The sequence below is a fragment of the Callithrix jacchus genome, chromosome 6 (assembly GCF_049354715.1).
Source record: "Callithrix jacchus isolate 240 chromosome 6, calJac240_pri, whole genome shotgun sequence".
Lineage (NCBI taxonomy): Eukaryota > Metazoa > Chordata > Mammalia > Primates > Cebidae > Callithrix > Callithrix jacchus.
Window position 1 is genome coordinate 94560029 of NC_133507.1, and position 26731 is coordinate 94586759.

Here is a 26731-nt window from a genome sequence, read left to right on the forward strand (position 1 = left end):
TTTATTGAATGATACATGCCTTTTTTGCTCCCTCTTTAAGTTCACTCTTGCCAGAAGTTTTATTTTCAGGGCTAGTTTATCTAAAATATTTAATGGCTTCCTAATTCCAACCATCTCCAATATTCTGCCTGGTGGTTCCCTCACTACAGTGTTATTTCTCTCTCCTTCCCAGTACACATTGTTCAGATTGGGAGACATTCCGTGCCTGCAATGACCTCTCTTACTTCACTTCTCATTTTAAAGGCACTGGCTTTATTCGTTAATCCTCATTCTATGTCATTTAGCTTAACCCCACATCCTTCATTATTCTCATTGTTTGGTTTCTTTGTTCATTTATTAGGGATCCACATATATATTCTTAGGATGCTGAGAATTATATATATTTATATATATGTATTATATATATATTAAAAAGTTTTAGTATACATTTTGATGATAACCTTAAAGTTATATGAGTATTATTCCATATCATCTTAAAAACCAATTTATAACTGAAACTTGCCGTGTGAATCTAGTGTTCCATTAGCATTACTATCTTATTTACAGTTGCATTCATGCCAGCTGAAGCCAAATGATACTTATATTCTGTACAAATGAAGGTTTCACAGTAGCTTGAATAGAGACACATGCTGATTGAGTTGGGTTACCAGGTAATAGTTGGTAATTAAGGGGAATTCTGAACTCAGAAACGCTTGTACCATTCAAGCAGATATATTAAATTCTCTTTTTGTCTGTATAGGAGCAGCAGATCACTAACAGTATAACAGTTAATGCAAGGAAAAATGTTTCTATTTCAAGTGCCAGTTAAGTTTCAGATATTTGGTAATTCATTTGGTGCAAATTTTAATTAACAATGCTACATTATTAACTTTCACGTAAGCAAGATAGTTTTATAAAATGATTGACTGATACTTTATTTAAATAAATTGTCATTCTTAGATTACTGTTTGCAGAATTTTGGTTAATTGTGAAGCTGAAATGTCCTGACTCTACCTCAAAGTTAATGTTTTAGGTAACTGAACAGGTATTCTTCGTATTACTAGTATATTGAAGTCCGAATACAGAAACAAATTAATTATGGAACTGGCTCTGAGGCTACAAGCTTTATACAGTAAACCAAATGTCAGCAATTTAGTTTTAGTAAAACTACAAATTAATATTATTAATTTGAATTTTGTTTTTATTTAAAAATTTATTTCAATTTTAAAGTTAAGGGCTGTAAGCATAAGCATTTACACTAGTTTGGTATTTGTAGGTCTTTAAGTAACATGGCAGAACTAATTTAAGTCATCACTGGGGGTTGCTGACATTTTTTGTTCCACTGAAGAGAACCCATACAGTAGTTTCAGAACTGCTGGCCTGTGCCATATTAAGTAGTGCATACTTCTCACCAAGCTTATTTTGGACTCAAGATTCTTGGGGTTTTAGTGAAGAAAAATGAGTTCATAAAATAAGTTATCGGCTGAGCATATTTGATTTGAGCCAGTGTGGCTCATCCCTGTAATCCCAGCACTTTGGGAGTCCAAGGCAGGCAGTTTACTTGAGCCCAGAAGTTTGAGACCAGCCTGACCAACATGGCAAAACCCCATCTCTACAAAAAAAAATAGTTTAAAAATTAGTAGGGCATGGCAGCACATGCCTGTAGTCGCAGCTACTCAGGAGGCTGAGGTTGGAGAATCACCTGAGCCCAGGAGGTCCACGCTGCAGTGAGCTGTAGTTGTGCCACTGCAGTCCAGGTTGGACAACAGAGCAAAACTCTGGCGTAAAAACAAAGTTATCATAATTTAAAGAATGATTTAAATCTTTAATTTTTGCAAAGCACACGTGGGCAGATGGGTGTAATAGAGGTACAGAGAATGCAGGGACTTAGTTCCCTACTAACTGGTGACAAAGCGTCCCTCATTGACTAAACTTACTCAGACTCCTTTGAAAGAACCTTCTGCTCCAATAAGCCTTGACTTTTTTACTTCATGTTCATGCCTGCATTGTTCAGTTTTAGTAAGAGTCCTGCTGAGTTGCTTTAACGACAACCCCCTCATCCGCCCTTCAGTATCTGATCACCCTCCATAGCTAATCAGGTTCTTCTTCCTCCATCCCCCAGGTGATTTCTGATCACCCTCTCCTGTCTACAAGAATCCTGTTAGGTCACTTTAGCCAGAATCTCCCCTTACCCTTAATGGCACCTCTTAGTAATTTTCCATCCACTGACTCTGTGTTCCCATCCTTGGCTCTAAGTTCCCAGTGCCAATGGTGTATTCAAAGTTGAGCCCAGTTCTGTACTCATATCTCTTTTCCCCTATTGGAAAAGTCTTGAATAAAATTTGTTTTTACCACTTTAAATACTGTACAGCTCTGGTTTTCCCTGACACAGCCATGTGACTTTATATGTTGTTTACTGTTTGCTTATCTTACCTCATTCTTCAGAGTTAAGACTCTTATTCAAACACTGCTATTTCTACTTGCCTGAGAAATATACAAGTCTGAGATCTAGTGTGGTACCAATTCACTGTAATTGAAAGAAGTGTTTGAGCTTTAAACAAAGCTTGTGCTTACCTTAGAATTGAAACATATGGCTGAGCGAGGCGACTCTCACCTATAATCCCAGAACTTTGGGAGACCAAAGCATGCAGATAACTTGAGCCCAGAAGTTCAAGACCAGACTGTGCAATATGGTAAAACCGTATCTCTACAAAAAAAAGGCAAAATAATTAGCCAGGCATGGTAGTGTGAGCCTATGATCTCAGCTGCTTGGAAGACTGAAGTAGGAGGATCACTCGAGCCTGGGAGGTGAAAGTTGCAGTGAGCCAAGATTGTGCCATGTAACTCTAGCCTAGGTGATAGAGTGAGATCCTATCTAATTTAAAAAAAAAAAAAAGATTTTTATTTTCAAAAGGGGATTTTATTTTTTTTAAGTACTTATCTAATTTTTATTTTTGTTCTTTTGATGCTGTTTTAATTAGCAAATATATGATGCTTGTGTTTGGGCATTTTGCACTTATTTGCATCAGTGAATTGTATGTTTAATTTACAACATCAAAGCATTTTATGTTGTTGCATTATTTGAAAAACTGATATGTAGCAACTTTATGGCATACCTCTTTTCTAACTAATCTTTTATTACACCCTTGCAAAGATGTAAAAATTATTCACTTGAGGCCAGGTGCAGTGGTTCACGCCTGTAATCCCAGGACTTTAGGAGGCAGAGGTGGGCAGATCATGAGGTCAGGAGTTCAAGACCAGACTGACCAACATGGTGAAACCCCGTCTCTACTAAAAATACAAAAATTAGCTGGGCCTTGTGGCGCATGCCTGTAATCCCAGCTATTCTGGAGTCTGAGGCAGGAGAATCGCTTGAACCTGGGAGGCAGAGGTTGCAGTGAGCTGAGATTGTGCCACTGCACTCCAGCCTGAGTGACAGAGCAAGATTCTATCTCAACAAAAAAAAAGATTTAAAATATTTAAAAATTATTGACTTGAATGTGGGTGGTTATATAGATCTGTGAGTACATTACTCATTGAGTATTGTAAGAGTTAAGACATTATTTCCGATAACCAGAAAGCTAAAAAATTTATCAGTTTTACTGAAAACCTTGAATAATCAAGTTTCTGTGTTAAAAATGTTAATAGTTTTTGTTGACATAAGGGTATATAAATATGCAAATGGAAAAACTATTAATGTACATAGTGTCTCTTTCACCATTATTGATTTTTTTTTGGACGGTGGTGGTGGTAATAAATGGAAATCGTTTAGAAAAACATGAGCTGATGATTACCCAGAATTAAAATTTGGTCATCACTCAGCCTCTACCAACTCCCAAGTTTATTCCTACTATTAACAACACATCAGAATATATCAATATATAGGATTTCGGTTATATTTTAGGCCTTTATTATGACCATCTAGTATAATAAAGTACTTCAAGGTACTTAAATCTGTGTATCTAGAATGAATGATAATACAAGGTAAAAAAAACTATTTGTATAAAGGTTATGCTGCCCATCTTCTGTCATTATCTTGGGTTTATCAATGATAATGTAATAATAGAATACTCTTCGTCGACCTCCATAGCAGGTGTCATATATTTTTGAGGTAAAAGGTCATGGAAAACCCATCCTCCACCACATACAGGAGTCTTACTGCATGTGAAATATTATTTTATTTTTTAAGAAACCTAATTTGCCAATAAAACTCAATATAATAAATACACTTGCTTTATCTTGACAACCTTTCCAGTGTCTAGCATGGATTTTTATGCTTATTTGGATGCCTCTTCCCTGTTAGTCCCTGTACCAGACCCAAAAGGTACAGTACAGTGGTCACCAGCATCTTCCCCATTTGATGTACAGGGCAAATAAGAGGTTTGCCTATAATAATAGCAGTAATAGCTGACTAGTACTATATATTGAGCTGTAAAGTGTCAGACTTCTGTTTTCTCACCTGATTCGCACAGCAGCCCCATGAGGTGTAGATACTGTTTTTGTCTTTTTTTGTTTTAGGGGCAGGAAGGAGGTTGGTTCTGTTCTCTCTCTCTCTCTTTTTTTTTTTTTTTCAGATGAGGAAATCGAGGTGTGAAATATTAAGTGTTTTGACTAAGGTATCTTAGACTCTGGACTGACACTCTAGTCTCTGTGTCATCCTGCCTCTCTGAAATAGTGTGTAATAGTTAGTTCAAAGCCCTCCCACATTGTAGCTCCACTTAGAATACAGCCTATTAGATTGGCACTGCCCCGAAGGCATTACAAGTCAAAACTAAAGGGAAAAAAGTTTAGTTTAAAAAACAGAACTGGGCTAGGCGTGGTGACTCATGCCTGTAATCATAGCACTTTAGGAGGCTGAGATAGGAGGATCACTTGAGCCCAGGAGTTTAAGACCAGCCTGGGCAGCAGCGCAAAACCCTGTCTCTACAAAAAGATAATTAAATAAATAAAAATTAAAAGTAGACTAAAAGTAGAACTGATTATAAAGTAATAAAAAAAATTTTTTTTAGCCACATACAGTGGCTCACACCTGTAATCCCAGCACTTTGGGAAGCTGAGGTGGGTGGATCACCTGAGGTCAGGAGTTTGAGACCAACCTGACCAACATGGAGAAACTCTGTCTCTACTAAAAATACAAAATTAGCCAGGTGTGGTGGTGCATTCCTATAATCCCAGCTACATGCCTGTAATCCCAGAATCTCCTGAGTTAGGAGAATCACTTGAACCTAGGAGGTGGAGCGATATTTGCGGTGAGCCGAGATATCGCCATTGCACTCCAGCCTGGGCAGCAAGAGTGAAACTCTATCTCAAAACAAAAGCAAAAAAACAAACCACTGAAAACAGTCATTTTGGAAAACAAATGAGTTAAAGAACTTGGGGAGGAAAAGAAATTTTTTTTTTTAATTTATGTTTGAGTGATAAATTCATGCTAAAAATTCCAAAGGAGGACTTTAATTTTAACTATTAGTAACACAAATAAGTTTGTCTCTTCCCCTCTAAAGCAGTAGCTGCCTTCTAAGGAATCATCCTATTGTTAAAAAGCATGCTCTAAAAATAAGGAGGAGCAACAGGGAGTTGGAACCACAGGGTTTCATGTTGTCAATAACAGTTATTTTTCCTGAATAATCTCAATAATAGTAATTTTGATAGTTATAAACCTGAAACCTAACACTGCTAGAGGCAGATCTAACAGTTAATTGCATCTACTTTTGCTTAGACTGTGGGCTTTTTTTCTTATCAGCACTGCCATTAACACAAAACATTTTGCACCTTAGTATCACTCTCATGAAAAATAAGGCACAAAGTCACTTTAAAAAGCAGCTGTATGATATATACTGCTGATGTTGGAAATAAAACCACAGACTTAGAATTGAAAATATGAATTTATCTTTTACTAAGATTGTGGATGCAGGAAAGAATTGAAAGGATTTGGCTAGATAACTAGTACTGTTCCTTAACACATCAAATTGCAGGCTTTTTGTTAGTCATGTGTACCAACTAAAATCCTTTCCTAGAATTGATCCGTCAACAGCAAGGGAGAAGAGATCTTGGGATATTAAGGTATGGCTGTCATTTTAGATTAGCTTTTTGTAGAGTGGCACTAATGTGGTGTCAGTTCTTCTGTGTGACATATGCATTACTAAAAATAACTGTCCTATGCAAAATTGTGCAATAGAAATCATGGTGTTTATGGAGAAAATGAGGTTCATGGCATAACTTAACTGAAAAACTTGATGTGAAGAACGGGAACCTCATACACTATTGGTTGGAATGTAAATTAGTATAGCCTCTATGGAAAACAGTATGGCAGTTATTCAGAAATTAAAAATAGAACTATCTTATGATCCACTAATCCCTTTATGGATAATTATCCAAAGGAAATGAAGTCATTATGTCAAAGAGAGACATATATTTACACTCCAATATTTATTGCAGCACCATTCACCATAGCCAAGATATGGATTCAACCTAAGTTTCTTCAACAGATGAATGGATAAAGTGTGGGATATATACACACTGGAATACCATTCAGCCATAAAAATCTGAAATCTTGTCATTTGTGGCAACATAGATGAACCTGCAGAGCATTATGTTAAGTGGAATAAGCTGGTCACAGAAAGAGAAATATTGTATGATCTCATTCACGTGCTAAAGATGTTTATCTCATAGATGTAGAGAGAATAGTTGGTGGGGGCAGAGAGGGATGAGGGAGACATTGATCAATCTGTACAAAGTTGCAGATAGGAAGAATAGTAAGTTCTGGTGTTTTCTTGCACAGTAGGGTGACTATGGTTAACAATATTCTATATTTCAGAACAGCTAGAAGAAAGGATTTGAAATGTTCTCAGCACAAAGAAGTCATAAAAGTTTGAGGTGATATGCCAAATGCCCTGATTTGATTTTTACACAATGTATACATGTATGGAGATACCACACTGTACCTCATAAAAATGTACAATTTTGTGTCAATTTTAAAAAAACTTCATTAATGGCACACTTTTTGAAAAGATAAGAACCTAATTTTTTCTTTTTTCTTTTTTTTTTTTTGAGGCGGAGTTTTGCTCTTGTCGCTCAGGCTGAAGTGCAGTGGCGCAGTCTTGGCTCACTGCAACCTCCACTTCCCAAGTTCAAACAATTTTCCTGCCTCAGCCTCCCAAGTAGCTGAGATTACAGGCATCTGCTACCACACCAAGCTAATTGTATTTTTAGTAGAGACAGTGCAAAATACTCATTAAGAGTTTAAGAAATACATAAATGCTATAATAAATACAGCATTTTACCTTGAAAAAAATGTGCCATTTGCTTGTGGAAGTGGGTATCAAAAGAAAGGCAGTTTGTAAGTTATTGTGAAGTGGTGGAAGAAACAATGTCTGAAATCAGAGGGAAAGTTGTAACACCAGATGTGGATAGGTATGACTTGAAACATGAGTTATAGGTAGATGTTTAAGGTATGTGCATTTTGTATATTCCTGCATGACTGAGTACACCCAAGTACTGTTGTCTACATTGATCAAGTGTTCTCACTGATAAAATCTGGTATAGGCAAAAGCAAAATTCTCCTTATACTCAAATTGTTCCCTAATATGTCAGTGGTGTTGGAACAAATTCACATTTTCAATACAAGCTTTGTAGCAAAACTGACTGTACTCTTGAAAGTGGCAACAGGATTTGCTAATGAGTGGATAAAACATGAATCTTACCTGTTTGGTTACTGTTTGTGCGGGGATAAGGAAATAATGAATTCAAAATGACTAGTTTGAGAAACTAAGTGGAAATGATACCGGTAATGTGGAATAAATTGCCAATATAGACTGAGAGTAAACATGACCCACTGTTTGGACCTGGGATGAGCTCATCTTCCCATATAGCACTTGGCCAAATAGAGTGGACACTAAAGAGGAATGAAGCTATCTCCTTTTCCATTGGGTCGGCAGCCAATAGTATCTCCTAAGCTTATCTATATCAAGTTGATTGAAGAAAAGTTCCAGGTTTTCGAGTTTATAAAAAGCCCAATAGGTTGTTTTACCCAATAATCCTCTGATTATAATTTTCATCAATCTGCCTCCCCCATGCCTCCTCAGTTTCTGTTGGACCTCATCAAGACTTCTAGTCTTTTAATCAATCTCCACATTCTCTCCCAATCTTTTCAGGCTCCTCCTGACCTCATGCGGCCCTATGCTGCATTCCTGGAGCTACTCTCTGCACCTTTATGCCCTGTTCCCCGCCCCCTTGTTTCTCTTGCCCCACAAACACCATACAAACTCCCCTGTCCCATAGGCTCCTGATTCCATCATCTAATACAAGGTTAGAGTATCTTGTGTGTTCATAGCATAACATGTGGTTCCTGTTTCTTAACTGGGCCCACTAGTGTATATTCTACTTTATATTGAAAATAGAAGTTTATGGACTGTGCATGTATTTTTGTTGTTTCATTGACCTCTTCAGGATCTCATTCCTCTTTATCTCTTAGTTTCTAAATATAATTAGAAAGGAAACATTTGGAAAGCACTGTGAGTTCCATTGCTTAGTATTCTACCACCCTTCTTTATGATTAAAAACAGCACATCACCAACATATAAACCAATTCTAGTGCATTCTGTTGCTTAAATAAAACAATAATCCTTACTTAGACACTTGAGGATAAATGAAGCATAAGATAATTCCAAAGAATATTTAGTTAGTAACACATTATCTTTGGGAAGCTAGCAGCTCAGTTAGTGGACCAGCGAACCATTCTGCCAGAATTTGATTTAGAAAATAGCATGGATAAAAATGTGTCTGTGAGAAAAAAGGCCATTTCTAATCTCCATTTAATTTTCATTCTTAGATCAGTTGTCATATTCATGTATATATATAATGCTTGCAGTTATCTTTAGTGCTATAGATATATATAGTGAAAAATAGGTGTTTTACTAGTTGGTAGGTTAAATTTTTAATATATAAAATATGTTATATATATTTACACATATATACATACATATATATATAAAATGCTTGCAGTTATCTTTAGTGCTAGAGGAGTGCCTAAGGACTGTTTATTTTCAAAATGTTTCATTTCCATTTTGAATGTTACTGCTCAAAAAGACTAGACATGAAAGCATGTGAATTCGTACACAAAAAAAGTGGGAGAAATAATGGTATTTATATGTTAATTCCATGAAGCTCTATATTTAACTCTATTCCCTCTGGCCATATACCAGGTGGAAAAAAGCAGGGACTCCACTATTAAAAATATTAAATCAGATAGTTCCAGCTGGGGTTTGTTAATCATTTAAAAGGCAAAATATGAGGTCACTTTTAATATCTTAAGTAGATAACGATCTTAGCATTTACTTTAGATATTAAATCTGAAGTGCTTATCTTTTGCCTTACTGGCTAGACAATACTGCTAGCCGTTTCTAGCTTTGGAGTATTTTCCTTAAAAGAAACATTGGAATTTAATACGGAGCCAACTGTTTTGCCTTAAATTGTCTATCTTAGGAATATCCAATTCATCAGTAGAGTAATCCAAAAAGTTGACTCACTAATTGGATTTAAGTGCCACAGGACTCTTCACACATTATTTTAATCAATTTGTTGGAAAGATCAATTTTCTCATGGCTGAATGCATATAAAAATGAAACAACTGAATGAGTTACATAGGAAGGTTGGCACATCTAATTCCCTAGAGGTTTTAGGAACAGGTTCTTAATTATATATCTGAAATGGTTTGAGGCTTTTAAATGAAATTTGTCTGGAACCAGGAAGATGCAATACCTGTCTATCCAGGCCTGTGTTTCTAGATTCCCATCTTTTCTAATATTTAATAGTTGATCCTAGAGTTGAGATATTAATCCCTTTTCTTTAAAAAGAAATTTTTTTTGTATGTGTCCCATTTTCAAGTAATTAACAGAGTAGTTTGTGTTAGTTGTGGTTAAGTGTTGTAAATCCAATTTTTTTAAAGGAATTCCTGGAGGCCTTTTTGTATTGACTGTTATAGAGGGCAGTGAGTGTAAACACAAGTTTTTAAAGTTTAAAGTTACAGTGCCCACTATAAAGGACTACAATTAATGTGAAAAGTAGTTTTAAAGTTAAAATGTATATATCGCTATTTGTGCTTATATGACACTTCCCACTCTCCCCAAACATAGAAGTATTTTGATTCTGAAAATAAGCCTTTTTTAGTACCATTTTATGTATACATATATATTTTATTTTTCTTCGTATTAGTCATTGTGGTTAAGTGATTTTTTGGTAGCTGATGAGTCACAAATATGTTTCTCATTCTCTAATGAGTCACCTAGCTACATACAAGTTTGTTTATTTTCTTTCCTTTCTAGATCTTTCACCTAGAATAGGTGTTTTACCAGTTGGTAGGTTACAATTTCAGTTTGCTACATTAACTTTTTTTTTTTTTTTTTTTTTGAGATGGAGTCTTGCTCTGTTGCCCAGGCTAGAGTACAATGACATAATCTTGACTCACTGTAACCTCTCCCTCCCAGGTTCAAGCAATTCTCTGCCTCAGCCTCCCTAGTAACTGGGACTACAGACACATGCTACCATGCCCAGCTAATTTTTTGTGTGTGTATTTGTCTTGGAGACAGTGTTTCACCATGTTGGCCAGGCTGCTCTCAAACTCCTGACCTCAAGTGATCCTCCCACCCTGGCCTCCCAAAGTACTGGAATTACAGGCGTGAGCCACCGCACCCAGCCTACATTAACTATTAGATCTGGAAAATACCAAAATAATACTCAAAAAGTCTCATTGATTTTTACAAACTTGTATTTAGCATGTGCTCTGGTCTAGGTACTCTGCTGGGCTTGAGTATACAAAGATTTATGTGTGGCATTTCTATCTTAGGAGACGCTTAATTTTGGGAGAGGGAAAACAGAGATAAACAGCTGCATGCAGAGGCAAGGTACAGGTGCTGGGGTAGGAGTGTATATTGTCTGTAGTTGAGGCCCAAAGGGAGGCAGGCATGTGGATACCCCTTGAGCATCCATGTGGATAAGTTGGTGAATGTAGATGAGGCCGTTATACTGTTGTGTATTGCAACTCCTTGAACAGTTGCACTTGCATTTTATACCTCTTTGTTGGAACAGCGTATTTATCTGTTGGAGGAAAAACAGCTCTATATTCAGTCCTGTCCACTGTAACATCCGTTTTGAAAATTTGGATAAACGCTAAGGATGTGCTAAGAAAGAAACAGGTCTAAAATCTAGTGTCAGAAATTGTCAGTTTATGGGACTAATTCTCCTGAGCTAAATGTAACTTTGTATAAAACAATATGAAATTATTATTTAAAGATTTTGCTGAATTTGTACTAAGGTTGGCAACAACAGCAAAACATCAAGATAACCAGTGTTACCAGGGAAGGTAGTATGATTCCTGGACATTTGGGAAACTGTTACCAAAGGGCCTTTTATTTTCAGTTTTTTTCACAGAAACTGTCAAGCAATCTAGTAGCTCATGAACTTCTAAGAATGAAAATGTATTATTTCAGAGTGAGCTGATGATGTATTCTGAGATATTTAAATTTAGTTCTGATTTGTGAGTCTAATAGAACTGTCTAGTGCAATAATCAGTAAATGATCTTACTAGCTATGTGATGGTAGTCTAATTACTAAACCTCTTAGAATCTCAGTTTTCTCATCTGTAAAATGTTGATAATACCTACTATGTAGGCCTTTATGAAGCTCAAATGAGATAGTGTGTACATAAAGCACTTCGTACAGAAACTAGAACATAAAAGGGAATTGCTAAAGAGATAATACAAACAATCCTCTAGGGATTTAGATGTTAAAATAAAATCACTTTCTTTCTTTCTTCTTTTCTTTCTCTGAAATGGAGCCTCGCTCTGTCACCCCGGCTGGAGTGCAGTGGTGTGATCTTGGCCCGGCGCATTCTGTCTCCTGGATTCAAGCAATTCTCCTGCCTCAGCCTCTGAAGTAGCTGGGACTACAGGAACACACCACCACACCTGGCTAATTTTTTGTATATTTAGTAGAGACCGCTTTCACTATGTTGGCCAGGCTTATCTTAAACTCCTGACCTCAGGTGATCCACCCACCTTGACCTCCCTAAGTGCTGGGATTACAGGCGTGAGCTACCATACCTGGCCTAAAATCACTTTCCTTTGAGCTATAAAAATAAAAGTGTGTTTGCTTGTCTCTACATAAAATGCAAAAATTAGCTGGGCATGGTGGCGCATGCCTGTAGTGCCAGCTACTCAGGAGGCTTAGGTGAGAGGGTTACATGAGCCTAGGAGACAACGTTGCAGTAAGTCCATCCCAGTGATTCTTCTCTGTATTAACAAGAGGACTCATCAGAGTCAAAACCTGACACTGGGACTCAGCAGCAAGAGATAGATAAACTGCTTTTTCTCTACATTTATGTCTCCATCATTTATTTGCAAGATGGTGACCTCTTTGACTGGTGTGTGCTGTTAAATATTTTTTCACCTATCTCCTATACAGAAATGATACCTTCACCAGTGTTTTCAGATCATCTACAGTAACCATTTCTCAGAGTTCATGATTCTTGTCCTCAACCCCAGTGCTTTCCAAAGTGTGATTTGCTCATTGGGTAACATTGAGGGAAAGAAAATCATTAAACTAACTTACTTACTTACTTACTTACTTACTTGCTTACTTACTTCTTACTTACTTACTTACTTACTTACTTCTACCCTTTCTTCCCTGCTTTCTTCTTTTATCTAAAAAAGTAAGAATGAATTTGAGTTTTTCCAATAGTTAATTTATATGTAAACACTGAACCCATCACTTGGATTGCTTCTCAGAATGTCGTATGTTACCTGTAGCATGTGAGGTTTCTGAAGGAAGATTGTGGGATTCCAGTAATGAAAAGAAGCTAGCAGTGTTACCCTCACTCTCCTTTCTCCTCCCCTCTCCCTTCCTTTCCCCTGCTTTCCTCTCCTGTAGCATATACGCTATTAAATATTGTGACATCTTCATATACAATGTCAGTTAAAATCATATAATTAGACTTTCTACAATCAGTAGAATTTTATTCTTCTACTGGCAGTGATGTACTCCAGTATTCCTGTCTCTTGTTTTGACTCTAATTTTATATGTACATGCAAAATCCTCAGATAGTCTGACCCTTTTTCACAAATAGAACTTTTTTGACTTTAATGCTTTTTCTTCTGAATTTACTCATGTCTACAATAAGACAGAAATGGATGTAGCTATATAGAGATAATAGAGCTAAATTATCCAAGGTTTGAAAAATCATGGAATGATTTTACTAATGCCTAAATATGCTGCAATTTTTAACAGCTACATATAATAAGGGGAAATACTGAAATTGGAAGAGTAGAAAAATCGTTAACTGTTCTCTATGACTGATTAATCCTGCCTTCTTTCCTTTTGATTCAGTAGAACAATTTGTAATTGCAGAAATTTATAATAGCCTTGGCCCTAGCTTAAGAAATAGTTTGTTTTCGGAAGTTATTTTGTAAGTTATTTAGGACTGGAAACAATGTTTTAAATGGTAGTTGTTTTCTAGACTAGCTGATCTAATATTTTAGCACTTGGTACTACTGAATTAAAGTACTAAAGGTAGATATAGTTCCAGGTTTCAGGTCCTGGATTAAGAGTCATCAGGTACTTTAAATAAGAAAGAAGAGGAAATTTTGTTTTCTTTAATTGGACCTACAGCCAGCCCTGGGCAGAGTACCTTTTACTATATTCCACCTTCTCTCTAGAAGATTAATAGCATGACACTCAATCCTTAAAAGTAGATGTGTTTGACTTGAGTTGCCTTGAAGAAGACTATCTGATAATGGAAGATCCAGAGGGCCAGCAAATGCCTTCTAATAGTTGAGTCAAAGGAGATGAGGTAAGGGAACCAAGGAGTCAGGGACATAGAAGAAAAGTAGCAGAGTGGACCTCTACTTGGGCAGGTCAGGTTGCTTGATAAAGCAGTACGTTGATCAGTACAGAGGATAAAACCTTCCTTGTGAAGACCTGTGAGATAAGCAATAGAATTCTCACCAGGCATGAATCATACACTCAGTTATCACATTTATTGATAGATGGCAGTCACATTGAAGATAGATTCAGTGACTCTAGATTGCAAGTATTGGAAAGCCATTGTAACAGTCAACTGGAGCCTCTTGATCCCTTCAAGTCTCAGAAGAGCCTTGTCTTAGTTCACCAGCTACTTCTTTTGCCATAATAAATTATGAGTTTCTTCAGTACTCAAGATTCTAGCTAGGTATTAGGTAATAGCTCTAGTGCAGGAGATTTACAAGAGTGCAAGAGATATGCATGCTGTTGATTTTTTTTTAACTTAGTTGGTAACAGACATACTGATTTCTAGGCAGTGTAACCAAGTGAAATAAACAGTTTTCTTTCTTAACTACTCTTCACCTATTATCCTCATTTGATCCATTTTCAACCCTAAAAAAAGTGTTCATTGAAATGGATTCTGGTATTCTCTTGTGTAAAATAAGTACTGTTCAGTTTCTGGAATATCTAATTGCACCACAACTACTAAAGGCTCAAATACTCATCAAAATGAATAGAATTTTTCCATGAAAATTAAATCTTACCTTTTTCATCAACTATATTATGACATACTTTGTCAGTATAAGAATATACACAAAAGTAAAACTGGTACATTTTGTGTGGAAATCATCATTTTGGATTATACATTTTCTTCCTTGGTTGTGTACTAGTGATTAAAAACTAATTATTGTGTTTAATAAGCTACTTTATAAATTTTGTATTTTAGAATTTGAGTATCTGGTGTTCAGAATTCAAGTTGTTATAAAAATAAGCTGCCCAGGAGATGCATGTATTTTATATTCATCATATATTAAACTTCATATAGGCATTCTTTTAAGTGGGAGTATACAATCCAATATTTATAAATCCAGTGACAAGTATACTCAGAAACTAAAGGTAGTAAGGATTTAATTGCAAAACAGCACCTTAATGTTCTCTTATTACCCTAAAATCTTATCAGTTGACCTTCTTCTATTATTTAATTCCATCACATACCAGTAATTGCATTTATTGAAGCTAGTATTTCTCATTATAGGAAATGCTGATCTTAGTGAATCTCAAAAATAGGGAGGGAAATGTTCTTTAATAAATAATTAAAAGACTTTTTACTACTTTTCCCAATTCAGTACTGGTTTTATTACCTTTTATGTCAGGGGTATTTTATAAGTGGTAACTAAATTATGGAATCTAAAAAAATCATCTCTTCAAGGAATCTCACAAGGTATGCTACATAATAGCTTATTCTAAGTAGGTTAAATAGACTGGCTTTATCTCAAGTGGTTTACTGTATTAAAGAAGAGTTTAACATATTCAGCTTTACTGCTGAAACACCAAATGAGTTCTGACACCTCTGATGAGATGATTAAAGTTGGGAGTTTTTTCTCTTGACAGCATCAACAAAGAGAGCATTGTGGATGTAGAAGGTGTTGTGAGAAAAGTGAATCAGAAAATTGGAAGCTGTACACAGCAAGATGTTGAGTTACATGTTCAGAAGGTAACCTTTTTCAAAATATAAAATTGTATATAAAAATAGATTTGGGTTATAATAGTTTTTCATGTCAAATGTATATGTCCTTACTGATTAAAATTAATGTAAAATACTGAGATTTATAAATTAGTTACTGAATCAGTTGGCTTTTGTTATATAACATCACCTCGGTACTTAATGACTTAAAACAACAAACATTTATTTGCTTACAGTTCTGTGATGCACCCAACTGAGATAGCTCATCTGTTCCATGTGGCATTGGCTGGGCTCACTGATAAATCTGGGGCGTCCGTTCCTGTGGTCTCCCCTTATCCAGCAGGCTTGCCCAGATATGTTGATATTCAGGTCCCAGGAGGGTTCCCAAAGGCGAGAGAGAAGAGAGTGAAGCCCTAAGAACAGATACTTTTCAAGCGTCTACTTGTGTCTGTCACATCTGCTAAATATTCGACCGGACAAAGTCACACAACAAAACTTAGATTTAAGGCGTAGAGAAATAGATTCTAACCCTTGATGGGAGGAAAGGCAACATTATTGCAAGGGAATATATATGCAGGAGCAAGAGGAAGTATTGTAGCCATTTTTGCAAACAGTCTACCACAGCCACATAGGGAAGAATATAAAACACATCTGAAAAACTGCTCACCAATATAAGTGAGTAATGATGAACCTATCTTGCTGTAAGTTTTCTGATGTACTTTAAAGGATGATTAATTAATTCTTAATCTTATATCTCATAATCATTATTTTTCTGATACTTTTACAGCATAGAGAAGTCAAAAGAAATAATACCATATTGGTCTTATATTCCAACAGTCGCTGCTTTTTTTTTTTGAACAAGACTTATCCCTCATCTGTTTTTTTCTCAGGATTAAAAACTGAAAGAGCTGATTATCATTGACTTAAATATCATAAGTGCCACTTGAGGCCAGGTGTTAAGACCAACCTGGCCAACATGGTGAAAGCCAGTCTCTACTAAAAATACAAAAATTAGCTAGGCATGGTGGCAGGTGCATGTAATCCCAGCTGCTCAGGAGGCTGGGGCAAGAGACTTGCTTAAACCCAGGAGACAGAGATTACAGTGAGCTGAGATCATGCCACTGCACTGCAACCTGGGTGACTGAGTGACAGCCCATCTTAAAAAAAAAAACCATAAGTGAATTCACACATATTTAGTACTATTGAAATAACCCTGCCACTTTGAACCTGCAGTGCTCAGATTTAGGTCTAGATTGTATCTACAGTATGCATCCCTAAATTTCTCTTAAGGAGTTGTCTTTAAGACAGCATGGCTTCTTCTCACCTTGATCCATGTGCACATGCATGAGCATATATAAGTCAGGGAGACTGACAGGCAGACAGATTCAGAGATAGGCCCATACCTACTTATTAATTTAAGAGTAACATTGTATTTAACTGGAATTTTTATTATGATGGAACTCTTGAAGACTTAGAAAACCTTGCAATTTTTACTGACCTAATTTGACAAATGACTTTGTTATCTTTGTGTAAGTCTCATCTTGAACCAACCCCAACAGGAAGTTTGTAACCCAGTAAAGGCAAATTGACCAAAGAATAAGAATAGCGATAAATGAATAAACCCCATTTATGCTCACCAAGAAAGGTAACTCCCACATCTTCCAAGTAACACACTTTTTCAGTACTTGAATGAAAAAAATTTGGCCAGATGTGGTGACTTACACCTGTAATCCCAGTGCTTTGGAAGGCCAGGGTAGGAGGATCTCTGGAGGCCAGGGTGGGAGGATCACTTGATCTCAGGAGTTGGAGGTTACAGTGAGCTATGATCATGCCACTGCACTCTAGCCTGGGTGACAAAGCAAGACCCTGTGTCAAAAAAAAAAAAAAAAAAAAGTGTGTGTGTGTGTGTGTATTTCTGTTTTTTACTATTATCTAGATGTATGCAGTGCAACATCAATAAATATTAATAATAAATTTTAAGCCTAAAGAGCTTATAAATTTTGCCATAATAAAAATAATTATCAACTATTTCACAAAGCATGAAGTATTACATACAAAGTAGATTTTTTTAAAAAATTCTTTTTTAAAAACAGTACTTTAAGTTCTGGAGTACATGTGCAGAACATGCAGGTTTGTTACATAGGTATACATGTGCCATGGTGGTTGGTTGCATCCATCCCCCTGTCATCTACATTAGGTATTTCTCCTAATGCTATCCCTTCCCTAGCCCCCCACCCCTCAACAGGCCCCAGTGTGTGATGTTCCCCTCCCTGTGTCCATGTGTTCTCATTGTACAACTCCCACTTAGGATTGGGAACATGTGGTGTTTGGTTTTCTGTTCTTGTGTTGGTTTGCTGAGAATGATGGTTTCTGGTTTCATCCATGTCCCTGCAAAGGACATGAATTCATCCTTTTTTATGGCTGCACAATATTTCATGGTGTATATGTGCCACATTTTCTTTATCTAGTCTCTCATTGATGAGCATTTGGGTTGGTTCCAAGTCTTTGCTATTGTGAACAGAGTTGCAGTAAACACACTTGTGCATGTGTCTTTATAATAGAATGATTTATAATCCTTTGGGTGTATACCCAGTAATGGGATTGCTGGGTCAAATGGTATTTCTAGTTCTAGATCCTTGAGGAACTGCCAGTCTTCCACAATGGTTGAATTAATTTACACTCCCACCAACGGTGTAAAAGCATTCCTATTTCTCAACATCCTTTCCAGCATCCTTTGTCTCCTTTTTAACGATCGCCATTCTAACTTGCGTGAGATGGTATCTCAATGTGGTTTTGATTTGCATTTCTCTAATGACCAGTGATGATGAGCTTTTTTTCATGTTTTTTGGCTGCATAAATGTCTTCTTTTGAGAAATGTCTGTTCGTATCTTTTCCCACTTTTTAATGGGGTTGTTTGTTTTTTTCCTGTACATTTAAGTTCTTTGTAGATTCTGGATATTAGCCCTTTGTCAGATAGGTAGACTGTAAAAATTTTCTCCCATTCTGTAGGTTGCCTGTTGACTCTGATGATGGTTTCTTTTGCTGTGCAGAAGCTCTTTAATTAGACCCCATTTGTCTATTTTGGCTTTTGTTTCCGTTGCTTTTGGTGTTTTAGTCATGAGGTCTTTGCCTGTACCTATGTCCTAAATGGTATTGCCTAGGTTTTCTTCTAAGGTATTTATGGTTTTAGGTCTTACCTTTAAGTCTTTAATCCATCTTGAGTTAATTTTTGTATGAGGTGTAAGGAAGGGAGCCAGTCTTTCTGCATATGGCTAGCCAGTTTTCCAAATACCATTTATTAAATAAGGAATCCTTTCCCCATTGCTTGTTTTTTTCAGGTTTATCAAAGATCAGATGGTTATAGGTGTGTGGCATTATTCTGAGGCCTCTGTTCTGTTCCGTTAGTCTATATCTCTGTTTTGGTACCAGTACCATGCTGTTTTGATTACTGTAGCCCTGTAGTATAGTTTGAAGTCAGATAGTGTGACACCTCCAGCTTTTGTTGCAAAATAGAATCTTATATAAGTAATGACTTTCCTCTATCACTTACTTATTTATTCAACCAGGAGTTACTGTTGTAACTGTTGTGCCAGGCACCATACTGTTGTGCCAAGCACTATGTGAAGATTCTGTGGTCAGAGTACTTACGGTCTAGTAAAGAGGATGAGGAATTCCCACTCATTATAAAAGTAGAAGTAGCAGCTCTTCAGTTCTCCAATTTAGTTAGATTGGAGATCAAGTTTCTGTTAACTTGTCAAAGGGAATCCTAGAATTTGGGCTTAGGGAGTGGTGACAAATAATTCTATTTTATAATAAGGAATACTAGGGTATTGTATACTATTTCTTAAAGTATCTAAGCTGAATGCCAGTTTTGATCTGCCAACTAGAAGAGTATAATTCCCTTTCTTGAAGTAACTAAATAAGATATTTTTCCCTTTTGTGCTTTAGCAGGTTTTCCAGATATAGTTTGGGTTAACTAATATGGTAATATGCTTTTTAAAGGTGGCCAGAGAAACAAAAAAATCCTAGCTCAGTCTTTATGACTCAGTTGCTTTTTATCACTAAAATGTGAAATTAGTGTGAGTGAATATTGAAGGATTTTGACAACATAAAGGAACATCCTCTAGGACAGCTCCTAACCAGGAGAGCAGCAGGAAATTAGATGTGTGTAATATGTTTGATTAGAGAGAGCAATGAGGGGATACTTGGAGAAAGAATGAGAAAAGGAGAAATGTAGTAGAGCTGGACTGAATTTGTTCCTAGTGGTGGCAGTGGCAGTGGCACTGGCCAAATGCTGTTAACAATAATAACAAGACGGCCGGGCATGGTGGCTCATGCCTGTAATCCCAGCACTTTGGGAGGCCAAGTTGGGTGGATCACAAGGTCAGGAGTTCGAGACCAGCCTGGCCAACGTAGTAAAACCCCATCTCTACTAAAAATACAAAAATTAGCTGGTGTGGCAGCACACACCTGTAGTCCCAGCTACTCAGGATGTTGAGGCAGGAGAATCACTTGAACCCGGGAGGCAGAGGTTGCAGTGAGCTGAGACCATGCCATTACACTCCAGCCTGGGTGACAGAGTGGCACTCTGTCTCAAAATAAATAAATAAATAAATAAATAACAACAAGTCATATGTTAATTGCTCCTTCATATGAGTTTCCACGTTTATTATTCTGTTTGATTCTTTTTATTTGTTTTGTTTTTTTGGGTTTTTTTATTTTTTATTCATTTTTATATTGTTTGATTCTTATAGCAGACTTTGTTTTAATTGAAGCTCTGAGATTAAGTGATTTCCCTAACAATAGCTTTTTTTGTGTTTGTTTTTGTTCCTATTTTTGTTTTTTTTGAGAAAGGGTCTCACTCTCACCCAGGCCAGAGTGCAGTGGTGCAGTCTTGGCCCATTGTAACCTCTGCCTCCCAGGTTCAAGTGATCCTTCTGCCTAAGCCACCCAGGTAACTGGGATGTTAGGCATGTGCCCATGCCTGGCTGATTTTTGTATTTTTTGTAGAGACAGGGTTTCACCATGTTGCTCAGACTGGTTTTGAATTCCTGGGCTCAAGTGATCCCCCCACCTCAGCCTCCCAAAATGCTGGGATTACAGGTGTGAGCCATAGCACCAACCCTAACCATAGCTTTTTTGACATAGCTAGACTGTAAGCCAGTGCCTACACCCCAGTCATTACTCATTTCATTGGTAGGCACCTCAGAATTTACAAATATTTTTTATATATGTTATCTTATGTTACTGTTCTAATAACCATAAAGATAGGCAAAAAATATTACTATCCTTATTTTAAACAAATCATCAAGTTGAGAAAACCTGTGTCATCTTGTTTGATTTCAGCAGTAGTTTCAGTTAAAGATGTATGCAAACATTGCTTCATGCTTTAGTCAACTGTAGATTGTTTTTTAAGCAAAAGATACAGACTTTGTGTGCTTTCTACTATTTTTGGCATTCTCTCACTTTCAGGTTTATGTGATCAGTTTGGCTGAACCCCGCCTGCCCCTGCAGCTGGATGATGCTGTTCGGCCTGAGGCAGAAGGAGAAGAGGTAAAAATTACACTTATGAAATATTATGTTTCCTCTGTATATTTAGTTTGCAGAACATTGAAAACCTGATGCCCTACTTTTGTACTAAGGATGCCTGTGAATTGATTTGAGCTCCATTGTTATATAAATTTACTCTTAAAATTAGCAATTCTCAAACTTTTTGATATCAGAATGCCTTTTACATTCTTAAAAATAACTGAGAACCCCACAAGCTTTTGTTTTTATTGGTATATGTATCAATGTTTACAGTATTGTGGATTAAAACAATTTTTAAATATTTACTTATTAAAAATTATTATATACATTGCATGCATGTTTGCATATGCAGTATTATGTAAATAATGAAACTAATAAATTTTATGAAAAAATTACTGTTGTTTAAAGCAAAAAACAATTATTATTGAGTGACATTGTATTTAGCAGTCCATTGCCTTAACCACTCGACCACCTCGTCCTACAGGTGACATTCTGTTTATATAACCACAATTCTTTGTAATTTCTGACAGTACACAACAACTAGATTCTCATACTGCCTCTGCATTCATTCTACTGTGATAATACACATCATAGAATCTTTAGAAAACTGCTCAATACACTCATTAAGAGTGAGAAAGAAAAAATAAGTTTGACTTCAACTCCTCAAAATTCTCAGGGACCTTCACTGCTCCCCAGACCACATTTTGAGAATCACTACTCTACATCAGCTTTTATCAGTTTATTCAGCATTGGGCTAGCAGGTTAAATCCAGGAATCAATGAAGAAGTGGGTGGTGAATCTTTCTTATATCCCAATAATGAGGCAAGGCTTTGAGGGGTGGAGGAGGGAAAGAAAGCATTAATAACTGTTGATTCTTTCTCTTCTTTCCATCTCTTTTAATGCTAACTTCTCTCTGGCCCCACTTAGTGTTTCTACCATTATTCGAGATCCCCGATTTTTGGGCATAATATTAATGTACACATGTCTTACTCAATTAAAAATAATCTTTTGTGCTCCTCAAAATGTTAGTAAAATGTGTTTTCTCTTTTTCTTTTTTTTTTTTTCAGGAAGGAAGAGCTACTGTTAACCAGGATACAAGATTAGACAACAGAGTCATTGATCTTAGGGTATGCCTCATTTATTTATTAAGTAAAGCCATTATGCTGATATCAAGAGGGGCAGGGAATACCATATCTGTCTCAGGCTTATAAAGCTAATTGGTATTTGCCTAACTGTACGTATGATAATACAGAAAACAGTTTTCTTTTATGACTGACCGTTCCCTAAAAAGAACTGCAGGCGGCTGGGCGCGGTGGCTCACGCCTGTAATCCCAGCGCTTTGGGAGGCCGAGGCGGGTGGATCACAAGGTCAAGAGATCAAGACCATCCTGGTCAACATGGTGAAACCCCATCTCTACTAAAAATACAAAAAATTAGCTGGACATGGTGGCGCGTGCCTGTAATCCCAGCTACTTGGGAGGTTGCGGCAAGCCGAGATCACGCCATTGCACTCTGGGAAACAAGAGCGAAACTCCCTCTCAAAAAAAAAGAAAAGAACTGCAGGCAACAGGGAATGGTTAAACTAGTTAACAGGATATTGACTTGTTTTAAAATGACAAATGAATTTGAAGCCAGTAAATGATCTTGCTTCCAGGTGATATCCTTTTTTAGACAAGTTATTCAGCAAGTAGAAACATAACCTTTAATATCACTACAGAGTTATGAAAAAAATTAAATGCACATTTTAGATCGACCAAGTGGAGGTGAGTAATTAATGCTTTAATCCTTTGAATTTGATTGGAGCACAGAATTAAAAATATGGAAGCAGTTCGCTCTGGTGGTTTATGCAGTAATCTCATGGGTCTTCTATTTCCCTTTCTGGTTTGGTTGCAAGTGAAAGAGACTTCAGTGGTTTCATCACTATCGTAGTAAAACTATTGTCATCTTTCTTTCTTAATGTTTTGACCACATCTTCCTTTTTTACTTAAATATTCTACCTCAAGCTCAAATTTTTTGTCACCTTAAGAGTTCTTCCTGGCTCTTCTACTATCATGTGAGTCTACCCTTATTATATACTCATGTTATTCCTAATTATCTGCTTTTTGTCTGTTACCTTTTCCATTTTAATTTGTATAGAAAAAGCAAGCAGGGGCCGGGTGCGGTGGCTCAAGCCTGTAATCCCAGCACTTTGGGAGGCCGAGGCAGGTGGATCATGAGGTCAAGAGATCGAGACCATCCTGATCAACATGGTGAAACCCCGTCTCTACTCAAAATGCAAAAAAATTAGCTGGGCATGGTGGCTCATGCCTGTAATCCCAGCTACTTAGGAGGCTGAGGCAGGAGAATTGCCTGAACCCAGGAGGCGGAGGTTGCGGTGAGCCGAGATTGCGCCATTGCACTCCAGCCTCGGTAACAAGAGCAAAACTCTGTCTCAAAAAAAAAAAAAACAAGCAGTAACCAAGAGTCCTCTTGAAAGTACCTATAAACCTCAGGTTTTTCATGTATGTTGGCCACAGGAGTTAGACATCATTCTGTATTTTGCCCTTGCTAGTTGTTCACACAAGTTATTACTGGTTTGTGCCTCTAGAATTTGGCCTGAGGAGTTTTTGGTTGTGGGTTTTTTGTTTTGTTTTGTTTTGTTTTGTTTTGTTTTGTTCAGATTCATTGCCATCATTGAAAAAATTGATATTCACATTAAAATCTGGATGATTTTTCTTAAAAGAGGAGAATCTGGCACATAAGCTAGCATGCTGGATGGGGCATATACAGGTTTCTTACACTGTCTTTTGCTTTGCGCTGCCCCACCCTGCAAATATCATTAGTTTCATTCATTCATGTTATTTGTCTGGCCTTTGCAAGCATTCATGTGTTTAACTCCTACTTTGACTTTACATTTTGGGAGACGTGCTGTGTACATTAGTATTAAGTTTTTAAGCACCTTATTTTACTTCTAAACTACTGTCTTGGTTGGGTGCAGTGGCTCACACCTGTAATCCCAACACTTTGGGAGGCCAAGGTGGAAAGAATGCTTGAGCCCAGGAGTTTGAAACCAGCCTGGGCAACATGGCAAGACCCACATCTCCTCAAAAAATAAAAAATTAGTCAAGTATGGTGGCATGCATCTGTGGTCCCAGCTACTCAGGAGCCTGAAGCAGGAGGATCGTTTGAGTCCAGAAGGTTGAGGCAAGTGTTTGTGCCACTGCACTCCAGGCTGCACAACAGAATGAGATCCTGTCTCAACAAGTAAAAATAAAAAACAAACTACAATCTAATTTAGCCCCTTACTAGCTCTTTTATAGACTCTCAGCAAAGTCAAGGGTTAAAGAAGTTGGAAATAAAAGGCAAAATTGCCGTTTTCCTTCTATAATACAAATGTTCCAAGATACATCCTCCTTTTAGTACTAGTGTAGCCTAACTTTTTTCTCATATGAATTGTTTTCTCTCTGAACTTTCCAGGCATGTGCCTAGATTAAAAATACTTCACCTTCCAGCCCCCAAGAAGGTTAAAGCAATTTTCATTCCTAGAAAAGTGAATTAAAATGTCTTTGGCACCCTTTTCATACGTAGCACTCACATCGCTCCTATTCTGATTGGCATGGCAGATTAGCTTCATCCTCCTAGGTTAGCAGGTTGTTAGGAGGGTTTTCTGGGAACTTATTCAAGAGAGTTCCATTTAGATCAGAATTGTTCCCTTTATCTCGCCTCATTCTTAGGCATAGGTGAAGATTGTCCTGGGAGTAAATAATTAGTCTCCCCTCTTGGGAATCATTGTTTAAGTACTTTTCCCAAATACAAATGGATTACTTTAGTTGGTTCAAAATTACAGTCTATTTCTTTATTTAGACCCCCTGTACTATAGCTGTCTAGTCTACAAAATATTTATTATGTTCATATTACAGGTTTCTTATACTGTGGAATATATATTGGCCACCTTCAAAGAACGCATCATTTTGTTGGGGAGATAAGACTAGTAGTGTGAGGTCTCCTTAATAGGGATGTTCTCCCTTGGGTTGCCAGGTAAGCATAGAAACTGGGCCATCCTTAAAGGTGAATCATCAGCTCTTTTTTGCCACTTGGTTTCACATGGCCAAGGGGATAGGCAATTCAACTCATGGGCAACCTAACACTTGAGACCCTGTGGCTTCCCTAAAGTTCCCTTCATTTGCTAATATACCACATCTTCCTCAGTGCCACCTCTGAAATCACACTATCACATAGCTCCTACTATGTAATTCTGTAACATTTTTTTCTGAATGTTTAGGTATATTTCAGCATCAGGGATTAAGAAAATAGCTATCTGAGCATCTATTTTATTGGTCACTAATGAACCCTACTTTAACCCTGTGGGTTGAGGAATGAAAAGTATCTGCTATTATGGTGTGGATTCATCTTAGCATATACATATTTTTGTTTTGAAATTCATCACCTTTGTCTTCACCATTCTTTTCTTTTGGACAGACAGTTAACCCCTTAAGTCAAGAGCAATTACATGAGATTATTCTCCCCCTACATTCATGGCAAAAGCCTCCAATCAGTCACAACAGACCACATACGTATTATTCCTGATGAGCTTAAAGTCACCGCACAACACTCAGTGCAGCCTCCACTAACTGGAAATAAGCCTATTTGCCATATCTCCCTGAAACTGTCTATTAACAAAGCCATAAAACATCGAAACAAAGAAAAATTAGATACTTTTTAATCAAGAGCCCATTTTCTAACACATTGCCTAGCTTATTACTTTCAGTAGATATTTTCCAAACTAAAAATTAAAATCTCAGCTCTTTAAGAGAAGCTTTATACTTGTGTAGTATAAGAGATTATCTTGGCAATATCATTTTGATGCCAATATATTGAAACTTACATGACATTTTGGTGGTTTTGCAGTGTTTTCCCAAGTATGGTACCTTTACCAGTGGGAGGTGCACAGTGATTTCTGGGTGTTAAACAGATGAACATTTTTTATTTTAATAGCTATACAATTTAACCAGCAAATAAAATTCATGTTTTCATGGATATTATTGCTTAGAATTAGCTAAGTTTTAAAACATGATTTACAAGAAAATATTATGTACTAGTACAGGAGGTACCCAGTATGACAGAAATGATAGTAAAACACAGAAGTCAAGTTTAAGAAATACTGGTCTGTGTCAGCAGTGGACAGAAGATTGGGAACCTCAGGGCTGCCATGAGAATGATAGGTGTTTGATCACCACAGCTATAGTTCTTTGAAAGTAGATCTGGATAATCTGAAATAGTCAAGGGGAGGTATCCTCAGGGATGTCATAACGGTTGACCTCAGAATGAATGCATCAATTAGAAAAATATTTTAAGGATGCTCAGCACTGTTTTTGTATTGCAGGGTCCCTCCATAGGGACATACATACTTGATCTGCTAGCATTTTTGTCATACATTAGAATGGATGGGTATGTGTTGAAATGTGTTGACACAGGGTTAACCTGAACACACACAGCTGGAATCCCCTTCTTATAGTAATATGATAGCAATTTTAGACAGTTTGGATTCTTTCTCTCAGAGATTACTTTTGTTTGATTAGAAATTCTACATAAATCTGGCCTGGTGCAGTGGCTCATACCTGTATTCCCAGCACTTCGGGAGGCTGAAGTGAGTGGATCACTTGAGGTCAGGAGTTCAAAACCAGCCTGACCAATGTAGTAAGACCCAGTCTCTACTTAAAATACAAAAATTAGCCAGGCATAGTGGCAGGCTCCAGTAATCCCAGCTAC

The 26731-nt window shown here is 37.0% G+C and overlaps 1 protein-coding gene and 1 long non-coding RNA gene across 3 annotated transcripts in view; one reads left to right on the plus strand and one right to left on the minus strand.

Annotated features, from left to right (window-relative positions):
• DARS1 (aspartyl-tRNA synthetase 1) overlaps nt 1-26731 on the plus strand; it is a 78972-nt gene that overhangs the window by 27042 nt on the left and 25199 nt on the right. For both annotated transcript variants that reach the window (XM_035305020.3, XM_002749475.6), the window contains exons 5-7: nt 15382-15484; nt 20927-21007; nt 22051-22110. In XM_035305020.3, the coding sequence (XP_035160911.1) occupies nt 15382-15484; nt 20927-21007; nt 22051-22110 (244 nt within the window). The remainder of the gene's footprint in view (nt 1-15381; nt 15485-20926; nt 21008-22050; nt 22111-26731) is intronic.
• Nucleotides 583-17358, minus strand: LOC128932388 (uncharacterized). The gene is made up of 3 exons (XR_008482175.2): nt 17092-17358; nt 15689-15798; nt 583-2686 (listed from the first exon to the last, which is right to left on the minus strand). It is a non-coding gene; the product is annotated as an uncharacterized LOC128932388 (long non-coding RNA).